This window comes from Phalacrocorax carbo, chromosome 8, assembly GCF_963921805.1.
Source record: "Phalacrocorax carbo chromosome 8, bPhaCar2.1, whole genome shotgun sequence".
NCBI classification, from domain to species: domain Eukaryota; kingdom Metazoa; phylum Chordata; class Aves; order Suliformes; family Phalacrocoracidae; genus Phalacrocorax; species Phalacrocorax carbo.
In genome coordinates this window covers 10179356-10197981 of record NC_087520.1, presented here as the reverse complement: position 1 = coordinate 10197981, position 18626 = coordinate 10179356, and the positions used below count along the sequence as shown (strand labels likewise).

The 18626-nt window shown below is 43.9% G+C and overlaps 2 protein-coding genes across 2 annotated transcripts; both read left to right on the top strand.

The window, feature by feature from the left end:
* The first annotated feature begins 982 nt into the window (after positions 1 to 982).
* LOC104048648 (ovomucoid) lies at positions 983 to 11518 on the top strand. Its single transcript, XM_009509175.2, has 8 exons — positions 983 to 6206; positions 7174 to 7193; positions 7980 to 8116; positions 8631 to 8688; positions 8957 to 9093; positions 9667 to 9727; positions 10759 to 10868; positions 11337 to 11518. Exons 1-8 carry the CDS (start codon positions 6113 to 6115, stop codon positions 11380 to 11382), a joined length of 663 nt encoding a protein of 220 aa, XP_009507470.2. The 5' UTR covers positions 983 to 6112; the 3' UTR covers positions 11383 to 11518.
* Positions 11519 to 13727: 2209 nt separating this feature from the next.
* Positions 13728 to 15954, top strand: LOC104048650 (ovomucoid). The gene is made up of 4 exons (XM_064458586.1): positions 13728 to 13880; positions 14705 to 14721; positions 15159 to 15274; positions 15746 to 15954. Exons 1-4 carry the CDS (start codon positions 13826 to 13828, stop codon positions 15789 to 15791), a joined length of 234 nt encoding a protein of 77 aa, XP_064314656.1. The 5' UTR covers positions 13728 to 13825; the 3' UTR covers positions 15792 to 15954.
* The last annotated feature ends 2672 nt before the right edge of the window (positions 15955 to 18626 follow it).

Genomic DNA, 18626 nt, shown 5'->3' with positions numbered 1-18626 from the left:
TCATCCCAAATCCAAGAGGTTCCTGGTTTTCTTCCCATAAATGAAAGCAAGCACCTTCATTTGTCTTTTCCAAACGCTGTTTGTCATATGGATTTTTGCTAGTTTTCTGGCTGATAAGGTGAGATCTGGGAATGTGGTTTTGTCTGATGCTCTACTTGCTCCTGATCTGCTTTGCCTCATCCTGTGGTTTCACATGAAAAGGAAACTTTGCCCTGGGGATGTGATACCTTGATGTTTCTTAGGACAGCTAACAGGCAGAGTGATGCCTCCAGGTTACTGTGGCAGTAATGGACTGGCACCTCCAGAAATAGCTGCTTTCTCTTTCATACGTATCATTATCTGTGTATGAACTTCTGCACCTCTAGCTCCCTCAAGGGAGGGCAGAGCCTCAGCTCACCCTGTTCTGAGATTGCGTGAAGCAGGTTCCAGATCCTGGCCGAAAGGACTGCAGAGCCATAGGCTGATGGGGATCTCACTCACAGACCTGGGGCTGGGCCGAAAGCCCTGAGTCCAAGGCTTTGCCACTTACTCGAGGAAATTCTTCCTCATTTACCTACTACTCCAGATCAAGCTCATTAAAAATTGTTATTCCAGTCCTCCTGACCTCTGATCAAGAGCATAAAAGGAAACCTTTGCTTGTTTACAGCCAGCCCTTCCCAGAATGTACAAACTTGGTGTGTTACTTACCAGGAGGAGGGAGATGTAAACGTCAAAGTTTAATTACCCAGTTGTCAAGAACACTTTGTGGTCTATAGACATGCCTGTCAATCTTATGAAACAGAACTGAAGGGAGTGAGCACTGAAGACATGTTCCTATCATAAATTAATGAGACTTGGCAGCTCACTGTGAAGAGATGATCCCTGTGCTTCATGGCAGACCGTAACCTGGCTCCTGAGCCAGCCTTGCCATAGCCTTCATACTGTAGTCACATCCGGGATGCTTATCCCTCTGTAAACAAGCTTTTGAATGCAGCTGTTCAGGGATCAAACGATCTTCCTTGAGGCCTTTGTGTTCCTCTTTGCTGCTCAGTAGCATGCAGCAATTTCTCATCCCAACCATACTGAATTACTTTTCCCAGCCCTGCTAGTTAGTCAATTAAAATATCTTACTTCTGCCTATAAGCCTTTCTTGACAATGACACTCTTTGGTGGCTTGCATAGCTGTCTGAAATCCAAGAGACACAGCCATGATCCCCCTGCCGTGTGCTATTCTGATGAAGTGCGTGCTGCTAGATGACTGGAAATGCCTCATCTGCTGTCCTTTGGAGATGTGTTCAACTATTCCCCTGGTTTATATAGCCTCAAAGAAATTTGCTTTCATGGCAGAACATGGTTATTCATTCTGTTTTAACTGTGCATAGAGCTATAAATAATGTCTCCTTGCAGATAATCTACTGATTTTTTTTCTACCTTTGGAAAATTTTCTTCTGACCCCAGCTCCTGAAGGAGACTTTCCCAGCTTTAGCAGTGAAGTTACCAGGTTGACTCTTTCCTGCCAGGCAGCCATGAACAGTGTCAATCCCAGGTCAGCTGCTACGTCCATGCAGCCACCCCTTTTTTGTTCCCGCTTGAGCTGTGGCAAAGATGAGAAAAGCAGTCATGATGTACAGCTGAGATCACTGAAGTGACAGGAAAACTGATTGAACCAATGATTTCCTCTTCCTCTGACCAGCTGCAGGATAACATCTCCTGCATTACCCCCAGACCAACCTCCCTGCAGTATGTTCACTTCAAAGAGCAATAGCCTGAGCCAATGTCCTGCTGTTTAATGCCTCCTTTTTCTGCTGCTTATTCTAGCATTTTCCTGCTTTCACGTGAGTAACTCTTGCCCTATACAACGGAGCCCTGACCCAATGTCCTTATCATCCACAAACTGCCCAGAGCTGGAGCACAGCATGAGCTGGTGAGGTGAGAAGTGAAGGTATGTCCTCAGAGCCGATGCTGCTGAGACCCGCATCTGGCCCAGGCTGCAGCACAGCAGTAAAGTGGCTGCTATTTTGGTGGCTGATTTTCTGTGGTGCAGATAACTTTGCTGTAGGTTTGAATGCTGATGTTCTTCTGGGGAAGCATTGTGATGGCAGGGGGACTGGGCTGTTGCAGAGTGGAGATACTTGGAAATCATTGAGAGCTAATAACGTTCTCAAATGTGAATAATTTAGTGTGTTGGGGGTTTTTTTAACAATGATTACAATCTACTCTTTTTGTTGTACATGTTACTGGTCACCCCCTGTAAAAATGTGCTGGGAGCTCTTTGTACCACTTACCTGTGGCCCTTTAGCAAAGGTTGTAGGAAAACTCTGAGGCTGTTCTCCTGGGTCATCAAGAAGTATTATGTTCCTTCATTAGTAAAAAATATCCATAAGAGAGAACATTATGTACGTACCATATATATAAAATAATTCAGGTTGGAAGAGCTCTCTAGAGGTCTCTAGACCAACCCCTGCTCAAGGCAAGGTCAAAGTCAAAGTCAGCTCAGGGTCCTCAAGGCCTTCCTTGTTTAGCTAGGTTTTCAATATCACTGAGGAAAGACGTGCATGACCTCTCTGGTTCCTGTGCCACTGCTTGATCACCCTCATGGCAAAGAATAATTCCTCATGTTTGGTCACAATTTAATCCTTTTGCTATGCAGCTGTGAGAAGGTTCTGTCTCTGTCTTCTCTACAGCCCCATCAGGGAGCTGCAGATAGCAATGTAGCCATCTCTTCTCCAGGCCCAGCTCCTTCAGCTTACCCCTATGCCCTGTGTTCCAGCCCCTGACCAGCCTGGTGGCCTCTACTGTACTCGTTCCCACGTGTTGACATGTGTCCTTGCAGTGGGACCAAGTACAGTGAATTCATTGCATAAATAATGTGAAACCATGTTAGCCTTCACCTGCAGGGTACAAAGTTCTGCACATGGTTTTATTAGTTCAGGAAAACGTTCACTGGCATTACCTGAAGCAAGTTCTATTTAATAAGCTCATGAAAACATGGATATGTATTCATATTGATATGTTTTAGTTGTATCAGTGACTTTGAACTAAGCAATAAAGAAAACTGCCTTTGGGCACTAGGTGAGAGGCAGATCTTCTATTTGTTCTATATCAGTTTCTCCAGGCGTGTGGCTCAGTACAAATAGTCATCGGCCACACTGTGGCCAAGAGAAAGACAAAGATGGAAACTGCAGACTGAATTTTATTTAGCAGGGATTTTGGAGTGATTAGAGGCAATTTCACGATAGAGCTACAACTAATTATTGTTATTTCCCACTTTTACAACAGCTATTTGTTAATTAAATAATGTGACAAAACCCAGGAATGTTTGGAAGAGTGTATTAAATAATTTGTCGGTCACTTATCAGTGTATTACTTACACTGAGAAGACATGTATCTGCTAAGAAAATTCCCTAACATCAGTTTTGATTCTTCCAGATAATGTGAAATAGATACTGGCAAAAACTGTCATGGGAAATGTAAAACAAGGAACTCCTTGGGTAAGCAAGAGAGGATGTTATATGATGGCCAAATTCCTCTCTAGTGTCCACCACACAACTCTGGTGTTCAGGACCATAACATATGGTACCCTGAGACGTGGCACTGCCTTTGCTTACTTGCAGATCTCTGCCCTCGTGCCGGCTTCTGTACACATGAGGATTTTCCTTTAGCCAAATGGTCATTAGCTTTATGCTGCAGCTGACTTTGAGGATTAGAAGACCATAATGAAGTGGATTACAGTACGAGATCAGTGGCAGGATTGCAGACCAAATCCTCTTTCTAGCTGTTCTTCCGGGAGTAGCTAAGAACTGAGCAACCTGTCCTACAGCATGAGCTTAGCCAGCTGTGGGATTTTTCCATGCTGTTATCAGAGGCAGGATAATGTGGAGCTGTAACCTCAGGTGAGGAGGCTGTGGATGTTCGTTGGCTGCAGGCTGTGCGTGAGTCTGAAACCTGGTGATTTCTGGGTGTCATTTTTGCAGCTTCCTAGAGAGGGTACCTGAGTGGCTCAGGGGAGACTGGTGTTCCCCAGTCAGCACTTAATTGTCATAGACTTGAGGGTCCCTAGTGTGTAGGTGAGAGAATGACGGAATGGATCTGCTGAACATCATGTGGGTGTTGTGGTGGTTGGAGGGAATCTGGGTTGCTCGAGGCCAGTAAGTGCCAGACCCAGTGCTGAAGCTGGCAGATGCAGTGGAATTCTTTCTCTGGTGTATACAGGTAACACACACCAGCCTTTGGCAAGAAGGTGCTTTCCACCCATCAGGAGAGGTCAGTCCTGCCTAGAGGACAGCACCATCCGGGCAGGGAGCAGTCTGGAGCAGCAGCATGCAGGCACCAGGCAGGAGGTAACCTGTCAAAAGCTGCCTGGAAAGGCTGGCAAGGATAAGTCACAGAGGTCTCACTGCTGGCTGGAGAAAGCAGTTGCAAAGTTCATGTTTGACCCAGAAAGATGTACCTCGCTCTAACTGTGCAGAGGCTATATGTCTGAATTGATGAAGGCAACAAGCATGGCATGTGACAGCAGCCTCAGTGTGCTCCTATACATGCTCACAGAAAAGTATTTGCCTTCGAGAGACACCATCCACGAGGCACATTAGGTCAATATGTCTTGAAGATGTACCAGATCTGTCCAAAATATTCATTCATGCTCTGTGTAATTTATAGAAACAAACCCAGCAGCATAATTATTTTAATCATTCTCCTTGTGAAGAAACCCATCTCTTTTAGGTAAAAATGTAACCTATATATCCATGCAGCCATGCTGCAGCCTTCGTAACATGTCAGTGCCCAGGTTAGGTGATTCCATGCACTATACAATTTATAATTTAAGGATCAAAGTATACCTGTTAGACCACTGTGATGTATTAGACACCAACTCAATTGCTTGGATTAACTTTCAATGGTTTCAGCTGAATTTCATTCGATTGATGGGTGGTGCCTTGTTTGTTCAAGGGAGCACCTGTAAAACATCTTTTGCTCTGCAGCTGCCATGGTGCTGAAGTCAATCCTGAGCAGAACGCTTAGCTCCCATGACCAAATGAACCCAGGTATGCTTGCCATTTCAGACCTGTGAAAGGGATCGTGGTGAGAAACTTACATTAAAGGCAGAACCCACTCCTGCAAAATTACACCTACTAAAACAGGAGAGGTCCAGACCTCCTCCTGGGAAGGAGCAATTTGGAGGTAGCTTAAAGGCTGGAGGTGTAAGACAGACAGGAAAATTGGGACAGGCTTTATGTTTTAAGTGTCATTTTCTAAAATATCTGTAGGGCAAAAGGACCTACTGTACTTTCAACCATAGTTGGTGCTATGTAAATAGGTTCCAAAACCTTCAGTGTCTTTTGTTCTTAAGATGGCTTAGTGGAACACTTTGAATTGGTCAGTGTGTTTAACTGTGACTAGGTCTGTAAATAAGTGCTCCCTGCTGATGAGGTTCAAGTGACATTTTTAGTGGTATTTGACAGAATTTAACCTGCTTTCAAGTCTTCTACTGAGTGCTTCTATATCCAGGCAGTGAAACTGTCAAGAAGCCCTTTCTTTTATCAAACTAATGCTTAAATACCATTACCTTCACAGGTTAGACACAGTCCTGCCAGACTCACCTGGCAAAGCTTGACCAGTTCTGCTGATGGCAACGCCACACCTGACCCATGTTTATACCTAGTGGTGAATACCTGGGAATGCGGAAAAAACCCCACCCAAACCCAGAAAGGAAAGCAGAGACTCTTAGCCAGATCTGCAAACAGGGTAGTACTGCATGCTCTGCCTAAGCTGGTCCCTGATAGGAGATGTTGCTCTGCGGAGATTAATAAAGGATCTGCTTTTTACTGCCCTCAATATTTTGTGCTCCTTACATTTCTATGAGAATCCTTAAGAGGTTTCTTTTGTGTCTAAAAGGCTGTTTGTTTGGTTTTGACCACTGATAACTTGTGACACTTGTCTCAAGCTATTAACCAGATGTCCAGCCAAAATCAATTGCTTTGCAGACACAGACCATTACCTGAAAGTCAAGACCTCAATAAATATTACCAGCTTCATTGTACCAGTGACAGATTCTGCTGGTTGTTTTACGTTACAGTTGAACAGTTTAGACACTGCATTTGTATATATTTGTAGTCAGCCTTGGAGAGACCATCTTATGAGCAGAGCAGGAGCAGGCAGCCTGCAGACTTCCACCATGATCATGGCAGGCGTTTTCATGCTCTTCTCCTTTGTGCTTTGCTGCTTCCCAGGTGAGTAACTCTCAAGGCCCTGCAGAGGCTTCATGTCTGAGTCCTGGCTGTCTTTAAAGGGATAAGATAGTGGTTTCAAAGAGAGAAAATCTCCTCCAAAGAGCTAGACTGCCTTGGTAGGTTGGCATTGCATAGGATGCAGGAGCAGATTTCAAGATAGTCTTAAATGGATCACTGCTTTAGCTGGTCATCTGTCATAAATACAAATAACTGCAAGTGGAGTTCTGTGCTATCACCCTTTTTACACTGGTGTTTTAACAGTTAACCTGCTTACACTTGTTGTATAAGTACAACAAATGGATAAATACTTGAAACAAGGCTGTAACAAGGTGGTCACACCTCCAGTAACTAGTCATGAAAATATTGTAATGACACAAGCAAGTTCTTTGCAGGAGCCTGGCAACTTTCCTGCTGTACTTTTGCTGCTAATGGGTTAAAAAAGAGATGAACACAAGCCCGAGTCTGATGTTCTCACTGCATATTTACATCTGATGAAATTACGAAGTCAAAGACAACGTTTTTTCCACACTCAGCTTCTTTAAAATGCATATTGCTGATAACAGAGGCTGTATGTATTTGCTTATCCTGTAGGTGACTATTTGCACGTATCTGTATTGATTCAGGTTTCTTTTCAGATAAATAACAGCGGGTCTTTAGGGTCAAAGCAGATGTGTAAAAAGATAAGGAAGGAAAAGCTATTAATTTTAAATTAATAAGTATACTTATCTCAAAATAAAAAAGAACAAAGCTATTCAAAAGTGTTTCATCACAGCCAGCAATAAGCAACACTATGATACTTATCAAGATAAAAAAAATTCATACATAGTTTATTTAGTTCAGGAAACCAATCACTGGAAATCATTCCGTTTGGTCCTGTATACAGGAATTTTACATTCAGATTTCCAGCTTTAACTGAGGTCTTATGTTGGCTTTGTTTCACACTTTCTGCCTCTCTTTTCTTTTCCAGATGCTGCCTTTGGGGTTGAGGTGAGTGGAAGATTTCTTTCTGTCACTTTTCTCAGGCATGTGTCCTGGTAAAGCCATAACCAAAGGAATGTGAAAAACTTCAGGCTTGTAGATGCTTAGCTGTTTCTAGCCTCGGGTGAAGTTAGTGTCATTGTAATCACATCCTACAGTGTAAAGCATTGAATTATACTGTTCTTGGTTCTACGTCTATGCTGTATGTTAATAATGTAGTAATAGTAATGATACAAAATTTTTTTATTAATTTTTCACCAACTTTAAACTGGTCTAAGCTTTAAGCTGGTCATATATGACCACCTCTAAACTGTTAGCAATAGACTGTGGTATCAGAGCCCAACCAAAGGCAACCTACTGAAAGAATAAAATACTATGAGACGCTCCAGGTTCTACACACCAGGTCATTAGTCTTGCTCCTCTGAAAAAACCATGATCAGTGTGTTGAGAATGAAAAAGTAATAACAGCAGTGCACTGGAAGGGGCCACAAGAATATAAGAATGAGGGACCAATGGGTAGCCTTGGTAAAATTATGCCAAGTGAGAAACCACCACTGATTTACCCCATCTGGGGGGCTACATAGCTATAGCCCTCTCCTCCTCTTCCTCTGCTGCTGTGTGTGGAGGTCTCTGCAAGAAGGATTCAACTGTTACCTCATTGATCCACCAGCACAACTTCGTGCTGTGGTAGTAAAAATCCCGCTGCAGGTTGTATCTGGTCACTGTCTCATGCAAAATGAGAGCTGTGAACGTAAAATATCTTCTCCACACTGTTGCTGTACGTTCCTTTGGCAGGTGGACTGCAGTTCGTATTCCAAAACTACAAATGAGGAAGGCAAAGAGGCGTTGGTCTGCACCAAGATCCTCAGCCCCATCTGTGGTACCGATGGAGTCACCTACAGTAATGAGTGCCTGCTCTGTGCCTACAACATGTACGTACTGCACAGGGGATCTCAGGCAGCAATGCTTAGGACTCCTGGCAGCACTACTTTTCAACAAACAGTGATCCGTGATATGTCAGTTGTGCCAATTCCTTCAAAATAACCTTGGGTGTCACTGCATGGCACTCCGTTGCCTAAACATCGCTTTAGTCACCGTGTCTCTGTTGCTGATGTAATTTATTCAGGTTTTTCTTCTCCAGCTCAAGGATCACCCATATGACAGCCCCTAGGGCACATCTCATCACAGCTAAGCAGAGCAAAAGGATGGAGAGATGCTCTGCTCTGAACTGCCCAAAATGGTCCTAAAGCTCACAGGGTCATTAGAACCCTGCCAGCCAGTCAGTGCTGGCTGGTCAGGGAGGATGGCACTACCTTCTCAAAAAATATGTACAAGCCTGACTGATAAAGAGGCAGCTATCTTTTGTATTAGTTACATATTTCCGGCACCTAGGATGTAGCAAGACGTCTTTGCTGTACTTCCTAACATTTGTCTTTCCCTCTCCAGAGAATATGGAACCAATATTACCAAAGACCACGATGGAGAATGCAAGGAAGTTGTCCCTGTAAGTGAAACTAAGGGCCACGTCCCACTTCTGAGTAGCCAAATCTGCTTATTGACTCTCCCAAGAAATAATTCAAACACTAAATAAGAGGACATATGAGATGTCAGAGTCTTGCATTTGCCATCTTCAAGTCATCATAGTGATGCACAAAAAAGTGTTTTTCCTGCTGTGGTGGTATCCCGGGTGGCCAGACAGACACACTGAACAGATCTACTTGCTTCCTATAAGTAAGCCTTCACCAGTGCTGCTTTGTGTGTTCTCTCAACAGGAGGACTGCAGTAGATATCCCAACACGAAAAATGAGGACGGCAAAGTGGTGTTGCTCTGCGACAAAGACCTCAGCCCTGTCTGTGGTACCAACGGGGTCACCTACGACAATGAGTGCCTGCTGTGTGCCCGTAACCTGTGAGTACTGCGTGTGCAAGAGCACTGCTGTGAGGGACAAGCGCTTAGCACTCCTGGTAGCTGCTCTTCTGAATATCAGGACTTCTACCAAGGCTTTTTCTGTAAGGTGCTTGGACTTTGACCCTTGTCTTCCTCCGGTCACTAGACCTGGTTTTCCTTTGTGATTAGAAGGAAAACTGTGCCCTTGATCTAAAGAGAGTAGTAGAGGGCTGGGTGGGGATATAACACAGGACAGAATGCTTCTCTTAACTAAGTTAGAGGGTCTATGTGGCAGATGCTGCCTTGCAGAGGACAGCAACTAACATGAGGTATATCTACATTGCCACACAACCTAGCTACTAGTTCATCGTAACACCCTGGACTCTCCCTTGTCCTTCACACTATGATGTAAAACAGGACTCTAGCAGGCTGTGGCACCACTTGAGCTTGTATTTAGAGCTGTGTGGACACAGCCTAAACTGAACCTCTCCGGTATCCTGTACATTGTACCGGAGGCTGCTCAGCATTGCTGGGATGCGGGGTTCAGCAAAGTTGCTCGCAGAGCTCCCTAACGCAGGTGTCTTCCCTTCCTAGAGAGCCTGGAACCAGTGTTGGCAAGAAGTATGATGGTGAATGTAAGAAGGAAATTGCTACAGTAAGTGAGCTGTGTGATGAGGGACGGGGTTTCAGTCCCATTGATGTCAGAGAAAGCACTGCCAGTGTCTGCAGCAGCCCCCAGACCAGCAGCATCTTTCAGGAGTGTAACTGCTGCTGTGTTTCAGCACAGGGAAGGTTTTGCTTTCTCCACACATAATACACATTATCCACACAAATGTCAGAAAAGGAAGAGGGTGACCGCACAGGAACGGATCAGTAAAAGAGCAGTAGCAGAAATAATCCATCAGGGCAGAATTGAGAATGTGAACAAAGAATGGCTTTTGAGGTCAGACCAATGACCCATCAAGCCCATGATGTCTTGATGCAAAGCCTGCTCTTAGCAGGGGTCGTAAGGAGATTGTGTAGGAGAGAGTAAGAGTAGAGTGAGTATGTATGGGACTTCTAATCTTCCAACCTCTAGCTATTTTCAGGTGATGGACCTCAGCTAGGTGCAATTTCTGTGTAGTCAGTAAGCCTCTGTGTGTTTCTCCTCTGTGAAATTCCTCAGCCTCTTCCTGGATCCATATATATTTTTTGCATTATGATACCTCTCAGCAAGTATAGCACCCATTGCACAAAGAAATAAAATCCCACTCTCACAGCATCTAGCTAAGTGCTGATCTTCCTCTTCTAAGGCTACAGGGGAGATACTGGACCCTTATATAGGCATCAGCACCTACAATTTTCCAGACACCAGTGTTTTTCCATTTAATTTCCTGGCCAGGCTGGGAACACGGTGCAATGTGATCACAAGCATGGAACGTTCACCGAGTGAACTGCTGCTACTTTGAAATGCTGTGGTCAGGTTATGATATGCATCCCTTCAAACAGGAAATTATGATCTATTTTTGTGTTATTAAATTCTCCTGGCATAGGGGAAACTGACACCTCAGTTTATATCAGATTGTGCAAGGAAGTTAATTACTTTTAGTTAGATCATTACCACTAGCACAGCAACTGTAGCTAGGGGTTCAAGCCCTTCTGCTATTGATGCCTTCATATCCTTCACATTAGACTTTTTTTTTGCAGGTTGACTGCAGTGACTACCCTAAACCTGTCTGCTCGCTTGAGTACATGCCTCTCTGTGGCTCTGACAGCAAAACATACAGCAATAAGTGTAACTTCTGCAATGCAGTCGTGTATGTACAAACGTGATCACATTTGTGTTATCAGTTGCCTCCTACAGGCACAAATTTGCACAGTTGCTGCTCTCTTGTTTGCTCACCCGCATTGATTAAGGATTTGGGGCAGGAGACAATACCAACTGTCATGCCAATCATTCTTTTTTTTTCATCAGAGAATACAAAGATTGCTAGTGTGAGTGATGTGAAGACCTTTAAACTTAATGGAGTTTTTCTTGCATGTTGCAAACAAAATTGTATTTGAAGTTTCATTATCGTTCCCAAGAATATTTTCAGTTTCAGAAGGGGTTAAATAATTTCACTCGTCTCTTAATAATCAAATAGCTAACGGGGCTCTTAGTCTGCATGTTCTTTGGTTCTGGGGCAGGATCCTATCTCATGCCTTCTCTAGGAGACAAGCAAAAGGACAGATTATACCAGGCAGGACTCTGTGTCTAATCCATTTTTTCCTCTCCTCACTTTCAGGGACAGCAACGGGACTCTCACTTTAAGCCATTTTGGAAAATGCTGAGTATTGGTGCTGAGAGAATTCACCACAGGATCCCCACTGGCAAACCCCAGCTAAAGATCTCACCTCAGTTCATCTCACCCTCTGGGGAACTCAGCTCACTCCTGATTTTCTTTCTCAATAAACTAAATCAGCAACATTTCCTTGTCTTGTTTCATATGTTGTCTCATGAAACATTTTCTTTTGATTTGTTGAATGGCGATGCTCATAGCTCTGGGACATAACAAGAACAACATCCTGCTCCCCTCCCTCCCATAAAAGGCAGAAAATGAAATACAGATGCATAAACCTCAGAGCTGTGTGACTTTGCACATAAATGATAGTCAGCCTGCATTAGTGTTCGGACCCTTTTAGACATTTGGCATTGTAAAGGGCTGAAGTGATGACACTAGCGGATCTCTCCCAGGGTATTTCTGGTGCACTTTCCCTATGCAGGCATCGTCAGCAAAACCCATTCAGACTGTGGTGGTGTCTGCACCAAGAGCTGATCCCTGGCCTCCTGAGTGCAGTCCTCACATGAAGCATAGCACTCTGCAAGGGCAGTCTGTTAGCAAAGCCTATCTGTCTAGGTCCTCCAAAGGACTTATTTCTAGGCTTTTCTCATCTTGAAATTGTCCTTTAACAACCTCCAAGTGTTTTAAGATAAATGTCCTCATAGGGATGGCTCCCTCTTCTGCATACTTGTCTTCTCTCTTAGTTTTTAATAACATAATACTCTTTACCAGCCCAAGGAGTATTTCAGCAGTGTTTCACAATCCAAGGACAAAGAATCATCCTGGTTTTTGAGAGTGTGACCTGTCATTGGTGTATTGTCCATGCAATTTATTTTGCTTTTGTCCTCTGTTGGAGTATTGAACTGGTGGTTCACAAGAGAAACATAAATAAATTGGGCATATCCCTTCTAAAAAGTAATATCTCCCATATGCATTTTTTCTAGGAGCCAAAGGGAGGGGGTGCTTCTTTCTCTTGGTTGAATGAGGTCATCCAAAAAAGTGATGCTTTGGTGGTAAAACAAAGGATTTAAGTTGAGATGAGCAGATGGATGAAGAAGCAATTTCCAGATTGGATTCAACTTTTCTAGGGCCCAGGCTAGGGTCTCGTATCATTCTGTCATCATGAGACTATCAGTCCATTACTGTAAATCTAAGCTACAATGTTAATGGCTTTTAGGGGAAATGACAATTGTAAATTCTTTGCATATGCCCATAAAAGTTGCTCCACCTCTTGCCCAGTCTGGGGACTTCCTTCAGTGTCTGGGACACCTTCTTGCTTGCCTTCCTAGTTCACTGCTTTCCTGGTTTCACTATAACTTAATGATCCTTTACTGGGATGAAGCATGAAAGTAAAGGTAGAGACTTGCCACTTTGGTAGCAGTTCATTCAGTGTTTTGCTTGTGAAAAAGCACTGCACATAAATAGGCACTGATAGGTGCACACAGAGAAAATCTGGCAGCAGTTGCTGCTTAAGTTTGTACAGTTGCTCTTTCACCCACAGGAATTTTCTATGGTCCTTGAGAAGGAACCAGTCACATATTTCACTTGAAATAAAGACACAGAGGGTGTACCTAACATATCTAAACTTCCTGTTACTCCTGTTGATGAAGAAGCATTCTTCCTGGCTCTTGTGGTTTAACCCCAGACAGCAACTCAGCCCCACACAGCTGCTCACTCACTGCCCCCCAGTGGGATGGGGGAGAGAATCAGAAGGATAGAAGTGAGAAAATTCGTGGGTTGAGATAAAGACAGTTTAATAAGTAAAGCAAAAGCTGCACACACAAGCAAAGCAAAACAAGGAATTAATTCCCTCCTTCCCATGGGCAGGCAGGTGTTCAGCCATCTCCAGGAAAGCAGGGCTCCATCGTGTGTAACGGTTACTTGGGAAGACAAATGTCATTGCTCCAAACGTCCCCCCTTCCTCCTTCTTCCCCAGCTCTATATACTGAGCATGACATCAATCACACATGACATGGTATGGAATATCCCTTGGGTCAGTTGGAGTCCGCTGTCCCAGCTGTGCCCCCTCTCAGCTCCTTGTGCCCCCCCAGCCTACATGCTGGTGGGGTGGGGTAAGAAGCAGAAAAGGCCTTGGTTCTGTGTAAGCCCTGCTCAGCAGTAACTAAAACATCCTTGTGTTATTAGCACTGTTTTCAGCACAAATCCACAACACAGCCCCATGCTAGCTACGATGAAGAAAAGTAACTCTACCCCAGCCCAAACCAGTGCACTGGCTTACAGCACGGCTTACCTCTGTCAAAAGACCAGGAATGTTACTTCAGAAGAAGGGTGGAGAAGCCAAATATGAATGCACACAAACACACACACCACACACACACACAACACAAACAGGCAAGCGTACATATAAGCATGGTTACCACCCGAGGGCAGAATTAAGGCTACGTTTACTGAGCAAGGCACAGGCTCCTCCGCACGCAGACGCTTCAGCCACCATGAAGACAGCAGGCGTGTTGCTGCTCTTTGCTCTAGCCTTTTGCTGCATCCCAGGTGAGTAGCTTCACTGCCTCCTGCTCTGCCTTTGAGTAAGCACTGACTGTGTTTAAAACCACAAAAGCTTCCTCAGACTGGAAAGAGCTTCATTCTACAAGGACTTATTTACTCCTAGAAAGATAGTGTTGAAAAGACTTGACATCAAAGACTATCACTTATGGGGTAATATTTTAGCAACAGAACTGAGTGGGTAAGAACAACTGTGGGAACAGCTCTACTCTCAGCACTAGTTTATGCAAAATGAAAGAAGTGACATGTATGTGGTACAACCCAGAGACTCAGACATCCAATATTTAACCTCTGAAATGTTGCAGAAACACGAGTTATTTTACTGAATGGAAGTGAATATTTCTTGCAGTTAACCTGAACTGCGATGTAATTTGAGAGCCTGAACCATTGTAGAAGCTTTATAAAAGTCCCATTTCTCTTATTTATGAGCTATTGTGGCAATGCATATAAGACACTCCCTCCATGTCCTTGCAAGTTTTGTGAACCTGTTTGCTTCAGTAACTTGTTTACCTTTGAGTACATGTTGTGCTCTACCCTTGGAACCCTGCAAAATACCTTTCTCTTCTTTCATTTTGTACATCCTTTTCCATCTTGGCTGTAAGCCTCATTAAAAAAAAAAAAATTATAGTACAGAATCAATGTTGTAAACATACAATATGGCACAAAACTTTGCCTGAAAATCCTGTTGTCAAAGAAATAATTTGCTAACAAACAGTGAATTGAAAGTTGAGCATTCAGGGCATGCATTCACAGATTTTAACTCTAACTAAACCCATTTATATAATATTTCCTTTTTTATTATTATTTTCCAGATATTGATGCACTGCAGGTAAGGGACAGATCTTTCTATTCTTCCATAATTTCTTTCCTTAAAGCAGTTTCTGCATAAATCCCTATAATCACATTGTGATCGAGCATTTGAAACTCCTGAGTCATCCAGCTGCCTGAACAGTATTTGCCACAGATACTATTGGGTGAAATTCCCATTTTCATCTGACAATAGTTTCAACAAGTAGTGCAGTATTCAGTTCACGTCCAAGTTTTTGTCAAAGTTACTGCAGCAGCATTTACGATGGTTACACAGGCTCTACATTGCTGCAGGCAACGTACCACTGTACTCCTCTCCTGTCCCTGGGCTTTTTTCAGCATCTGTTTCTGGCCAGTACTGGGGGAGCTCAGGGGGTGTGTGGCGGCTCCTAATGTCACCTTTCTTACACATCTGTTGTTGAGAACTTTTTTCTGAACATAGATTGCATCTATTTACAGGGCTACTGCAGCAACTACATGAAACCCAGTCCTATCTGTACTCTGGAGTACAACCCACACTGTGGGTCCGATGGTGTAACATACGGCAATAAATGCTTATTCTGCAATGCATTCCTGTATGTATGAAAATAAATCTCTTCACTAACTAAATGGCAAACTAACTTAGCTTAAACTAACGAATTAGTCTTGGAGACTGGTTGGAGAAGCAAAGTTCTTTTATTTTGTGTTTACCTGCTCTCTTACTAGCAAGGATTAGGTTTTTACTGGGAGAATTTGCCAGGAATTCCTTTCTTTCAGGTATAAAAAGGTAACGTTTAGTAGAGGTCTTCACTTCCCTCTTAATTAATTTGCTGAAAAGCTCTCTTCCAGCAAAAAAAGTCTACTTCCTATGGACTATTTGTTCTTTCTGTAAATTAAATCTTTATCTTTTCTTTGAATGTTAGTAATACAAAGAAAGAGCTGGAACAGTGTTCAGAAGTTGTCTGTTTTGCTTAAGTTCCTCTATGATATAACCTTAACCAGAAGGAGAGACAGATAGTAAAAGCCCAGATATTCTGTCTCTGAAGTACTGATTTCTTTCTCCGCAGGAGAAGCCGTCAGACTCTTCAATTGCAGTATCTTCGAGAGTGTTAACTTCTCGACAGGCTTCAGCTCAGAAAGAGGAGTCCTCCCTGGCAATGTTCCCCATGGCTGATGTTCCCCTAAATCCCTGTCCTGAACCTTGAATGCTCATGATGAATCTTGAAACCTCTGCTTAATAAAAAAAGCCATTGGCATTTTTGTCTTGCTTTAATAATACGTCTCATTCTCTTTTAGCTAAGATGTTGCATGATTACATCACTGCAACAATCCTGGGGTGCGGGTATTAACAGGAAAATTACAGGGAGAGGGAATACATTGTTCTGATCTACAAAGAAATCAACCCCAACCTCAAAGGCAATGGGTAGATCCTGAGGGCATCTGCCTTCATCCAGCTTTCCAAAAGAAAACCGGGGCAGGCGATGCATCCTGGTGCAATTCTCCAATTGATTTATTCCACTAAGGGCGTCTTGGATAGTCACCCTGCTTTGGTGAGAGGAGCTGTCTGCCTCCCTAACCACTTCTGTCAAATACCTGCTGCCTCACGCCTACATTACTGTATGCTGCACTTTGGTGGCATGAAGGAGCCCCAAGCAAACCTGAACATACACATAATTAGAGACAGTCCCAAGACTGTTGCAGTTGGGTGTGTTTCGTGGCTGCTCTGCAAAAGCCATGGAGGCACCCAGGGTCTTGCTGGCACTGGGAGCTGCTCGTCACTCTGTTTCCAGAGTTAGCCCCAATTTCTTATGCCCATAAGAGAAGTAGTGAAGAAGGGCAGTTGCCAGCTGCATCTGTTCCCCTTGCAAGTGGGGATGGAAACACACCTTTAGGTGAGAGAAGTCCTTTTGCAATCTGCTTTGCCTCCCAAAGCAGCAGGACAGGGTGTTTCCTCTGGGCAGGCAGATACCTGGCTGCCCACGTTCATGTTTGCAATGTTCATTGGTGCCGAGTATTGCAGAAAACCAGTGGGCAGTCAGTCCTAACAGACCTGATGTTTGGAGGACCTCTAGCAATTGCTGCTGCAGCCCATTTCTGCACCTCACCCACCACTTAGCTGCCGCTTGCAGGTAATTACATCGACTGTTGCTTGTAGAGGATCCTTTGAGATTCTCCAGCCTCTGGAAATCTCGGCCGATGAAAGGAAGGACTCAGAGTCATAGCATTACTTTACTATTCATTAACAGCAAAGCGCTGGCAGTGTGGCATGCTGTACAGGCAACAGTCTCACAGTCAAATAGTTAATGACCTTAAGCGACAATGTGTCACTTTCCAGAGACTGGAGAGAGAAGCTCTCTGAAGGGAGACAATTTATTTCCAAAAGACATGACTCTCTGCAACCATTTAGTGCCAAGTCCCTTCCCGGGTCTGGAATGTCCCTCCTGTGGGAGGGAGGTCTGGGTGCAGGAAGGCGTTTCAGTGTCAGATGCAATTTCTTAGGACCAAGGCAAATTGAGGCTCTGGGACGTTGTGCCAGGGTTGTGTGGCTCAGGGGCTTCATGATGTTTCTTGTCCCCCTCCACTGCATGAGGGACTCAGGGGTAAGAGCTCCAGCACTTATTTTCTTTTCTGTGGAGCAGCAGAGACAATGAGGCTGGTCCCCAGGAACCATGATGCCTTGGAAACAAGCGGAGCTCCCGATCATGCTCAAGATCCCAGTGGTCCTCAGAGGGCATCTTCCAGGGGCCATGTCCACTAAACAGGAAAATCCACCAGGAAATTGAGGGGAAACTGTGAGCAGAAGTGAAAGGGGACAAATCCTCCACCCTGATGCAGAGTTATGCAGTATTACTCAGGAGTAACCGAGGGCAGAGCAGGACCCCAGTGGCACCCCAGACCCCTTGCCCTGGGGGAGCAGCTCCTTAGGATGGCGAGGAAGAGAGTCGTCTTTTATGGGCACTGCACTGGAAATAATTTTTTTGTTGCTGCTCAATAAAATCCTGTCACAACCACACAGAATCCTCTCACCATTACTAATCTAACTCTCCCTCCAGGAAATTCAAGGCAGGAAACATTGTCTGCCTGCCAAGGTATTTTATGGTACAATTCTTTAAGCAGTACCTCAGCACTTTATGTCATTATCTGATGTTTGTGAATTTAGGAAATGCCATTCAATTACCCCACACCTGATTAACACATTGCATGCAGTTATTTTGTTCTGCTCTATTTTATATCAATGTTTCTGTTTTAGTGCATTGTTCTACTTGTTGCTGGCCAAAATATACCTCAGGCCAGTCTAGACCTTTCTGTAATGCAGTTTCTCTCTGAGGCTTCATTCAGGATAAATGGTTTGTTACTATGTTCTTTCTTGATGCAGAGAAAAATAAAATGATGTTTTAAAAGAAAATTACTTGGAGATGTCATTTTGGAAGGCTGGCTGTGTCAGAGCTATTACAATGAGGCAGAGCTGAAACTCGCTGAGGGATTGGGATGTGCGAGGCCAGATCTTCAGGCTTTTGCTGTTAGTATGCAGCTCCCAGACAGTCAAATTATTCCAGATACCCTTGCCTGTGATATCATCTATGTTTAAATGACTGGAGATACGCAGGCAGCAATCAAATATCTGAACTGCAAGGGGAAATATTACATGAGTGCGGCTTAGAGCAGGGGTTTTGCTTGCTGTAAATTGAATTCACATTCTCATAGAAGATCCAGTTCTGCCCCCGTGTGCAGAGGTCTGGGAACAGCAACCTGCTTTGTGAGTTCTTGCAGTGTGCCACATTGCTAGTCAATGGCAAAGGAATGCATTTTGCATTTGTCTCTACAGTAGTATAGACTAGAGCGCAGTACCACTTTATTCTTGATTACAGTGTGGTGTGTGACAGCAGGATACAGGAGCAAGGACAATGATACTGCTGCTGGAGTAACAACACGTGGTCACCTTGCATG

Bases quoted from the DNA above. Each gene is read 5' to 3' on its own strand.
- LOC104048648 (XM_009509175.2), top strand. From the start codon at position 6,113: ATGAGCAGAGCAGGAGCAGGCAGCCTGCAGACTTCCACCATGATCATG. The intron at 8,689-8,956 runs GTAAGTGAAACT...TTCTCTCAACAG, and splicing joins AATGCAAGGAAGTTGTCCCT to GAGGACTGCAGTAGATATCC. The intron at 10,869-11,336 runs GTATGTACAAAC...CCTCACTTTCAG, and splicing joins AACTTCTGCAATGCAGTCGT to GGACAGCAACGGGACTCTCA.
- LOC104048650 (XM_064458586.1), top strand. From the start codon at position 13,826: ATGAAGACAGCAGGCGTGTTGCTGCTCTTTGCTCTAGCCTTTTGCTGC. The intron at 15,275-15,745 runs GTATGTATGAAA...CTTTCTCCGCAG, and splicing joins TTATTCTGCAATGCATTCCT to GAGAAGCCGTCAGACTCTTC.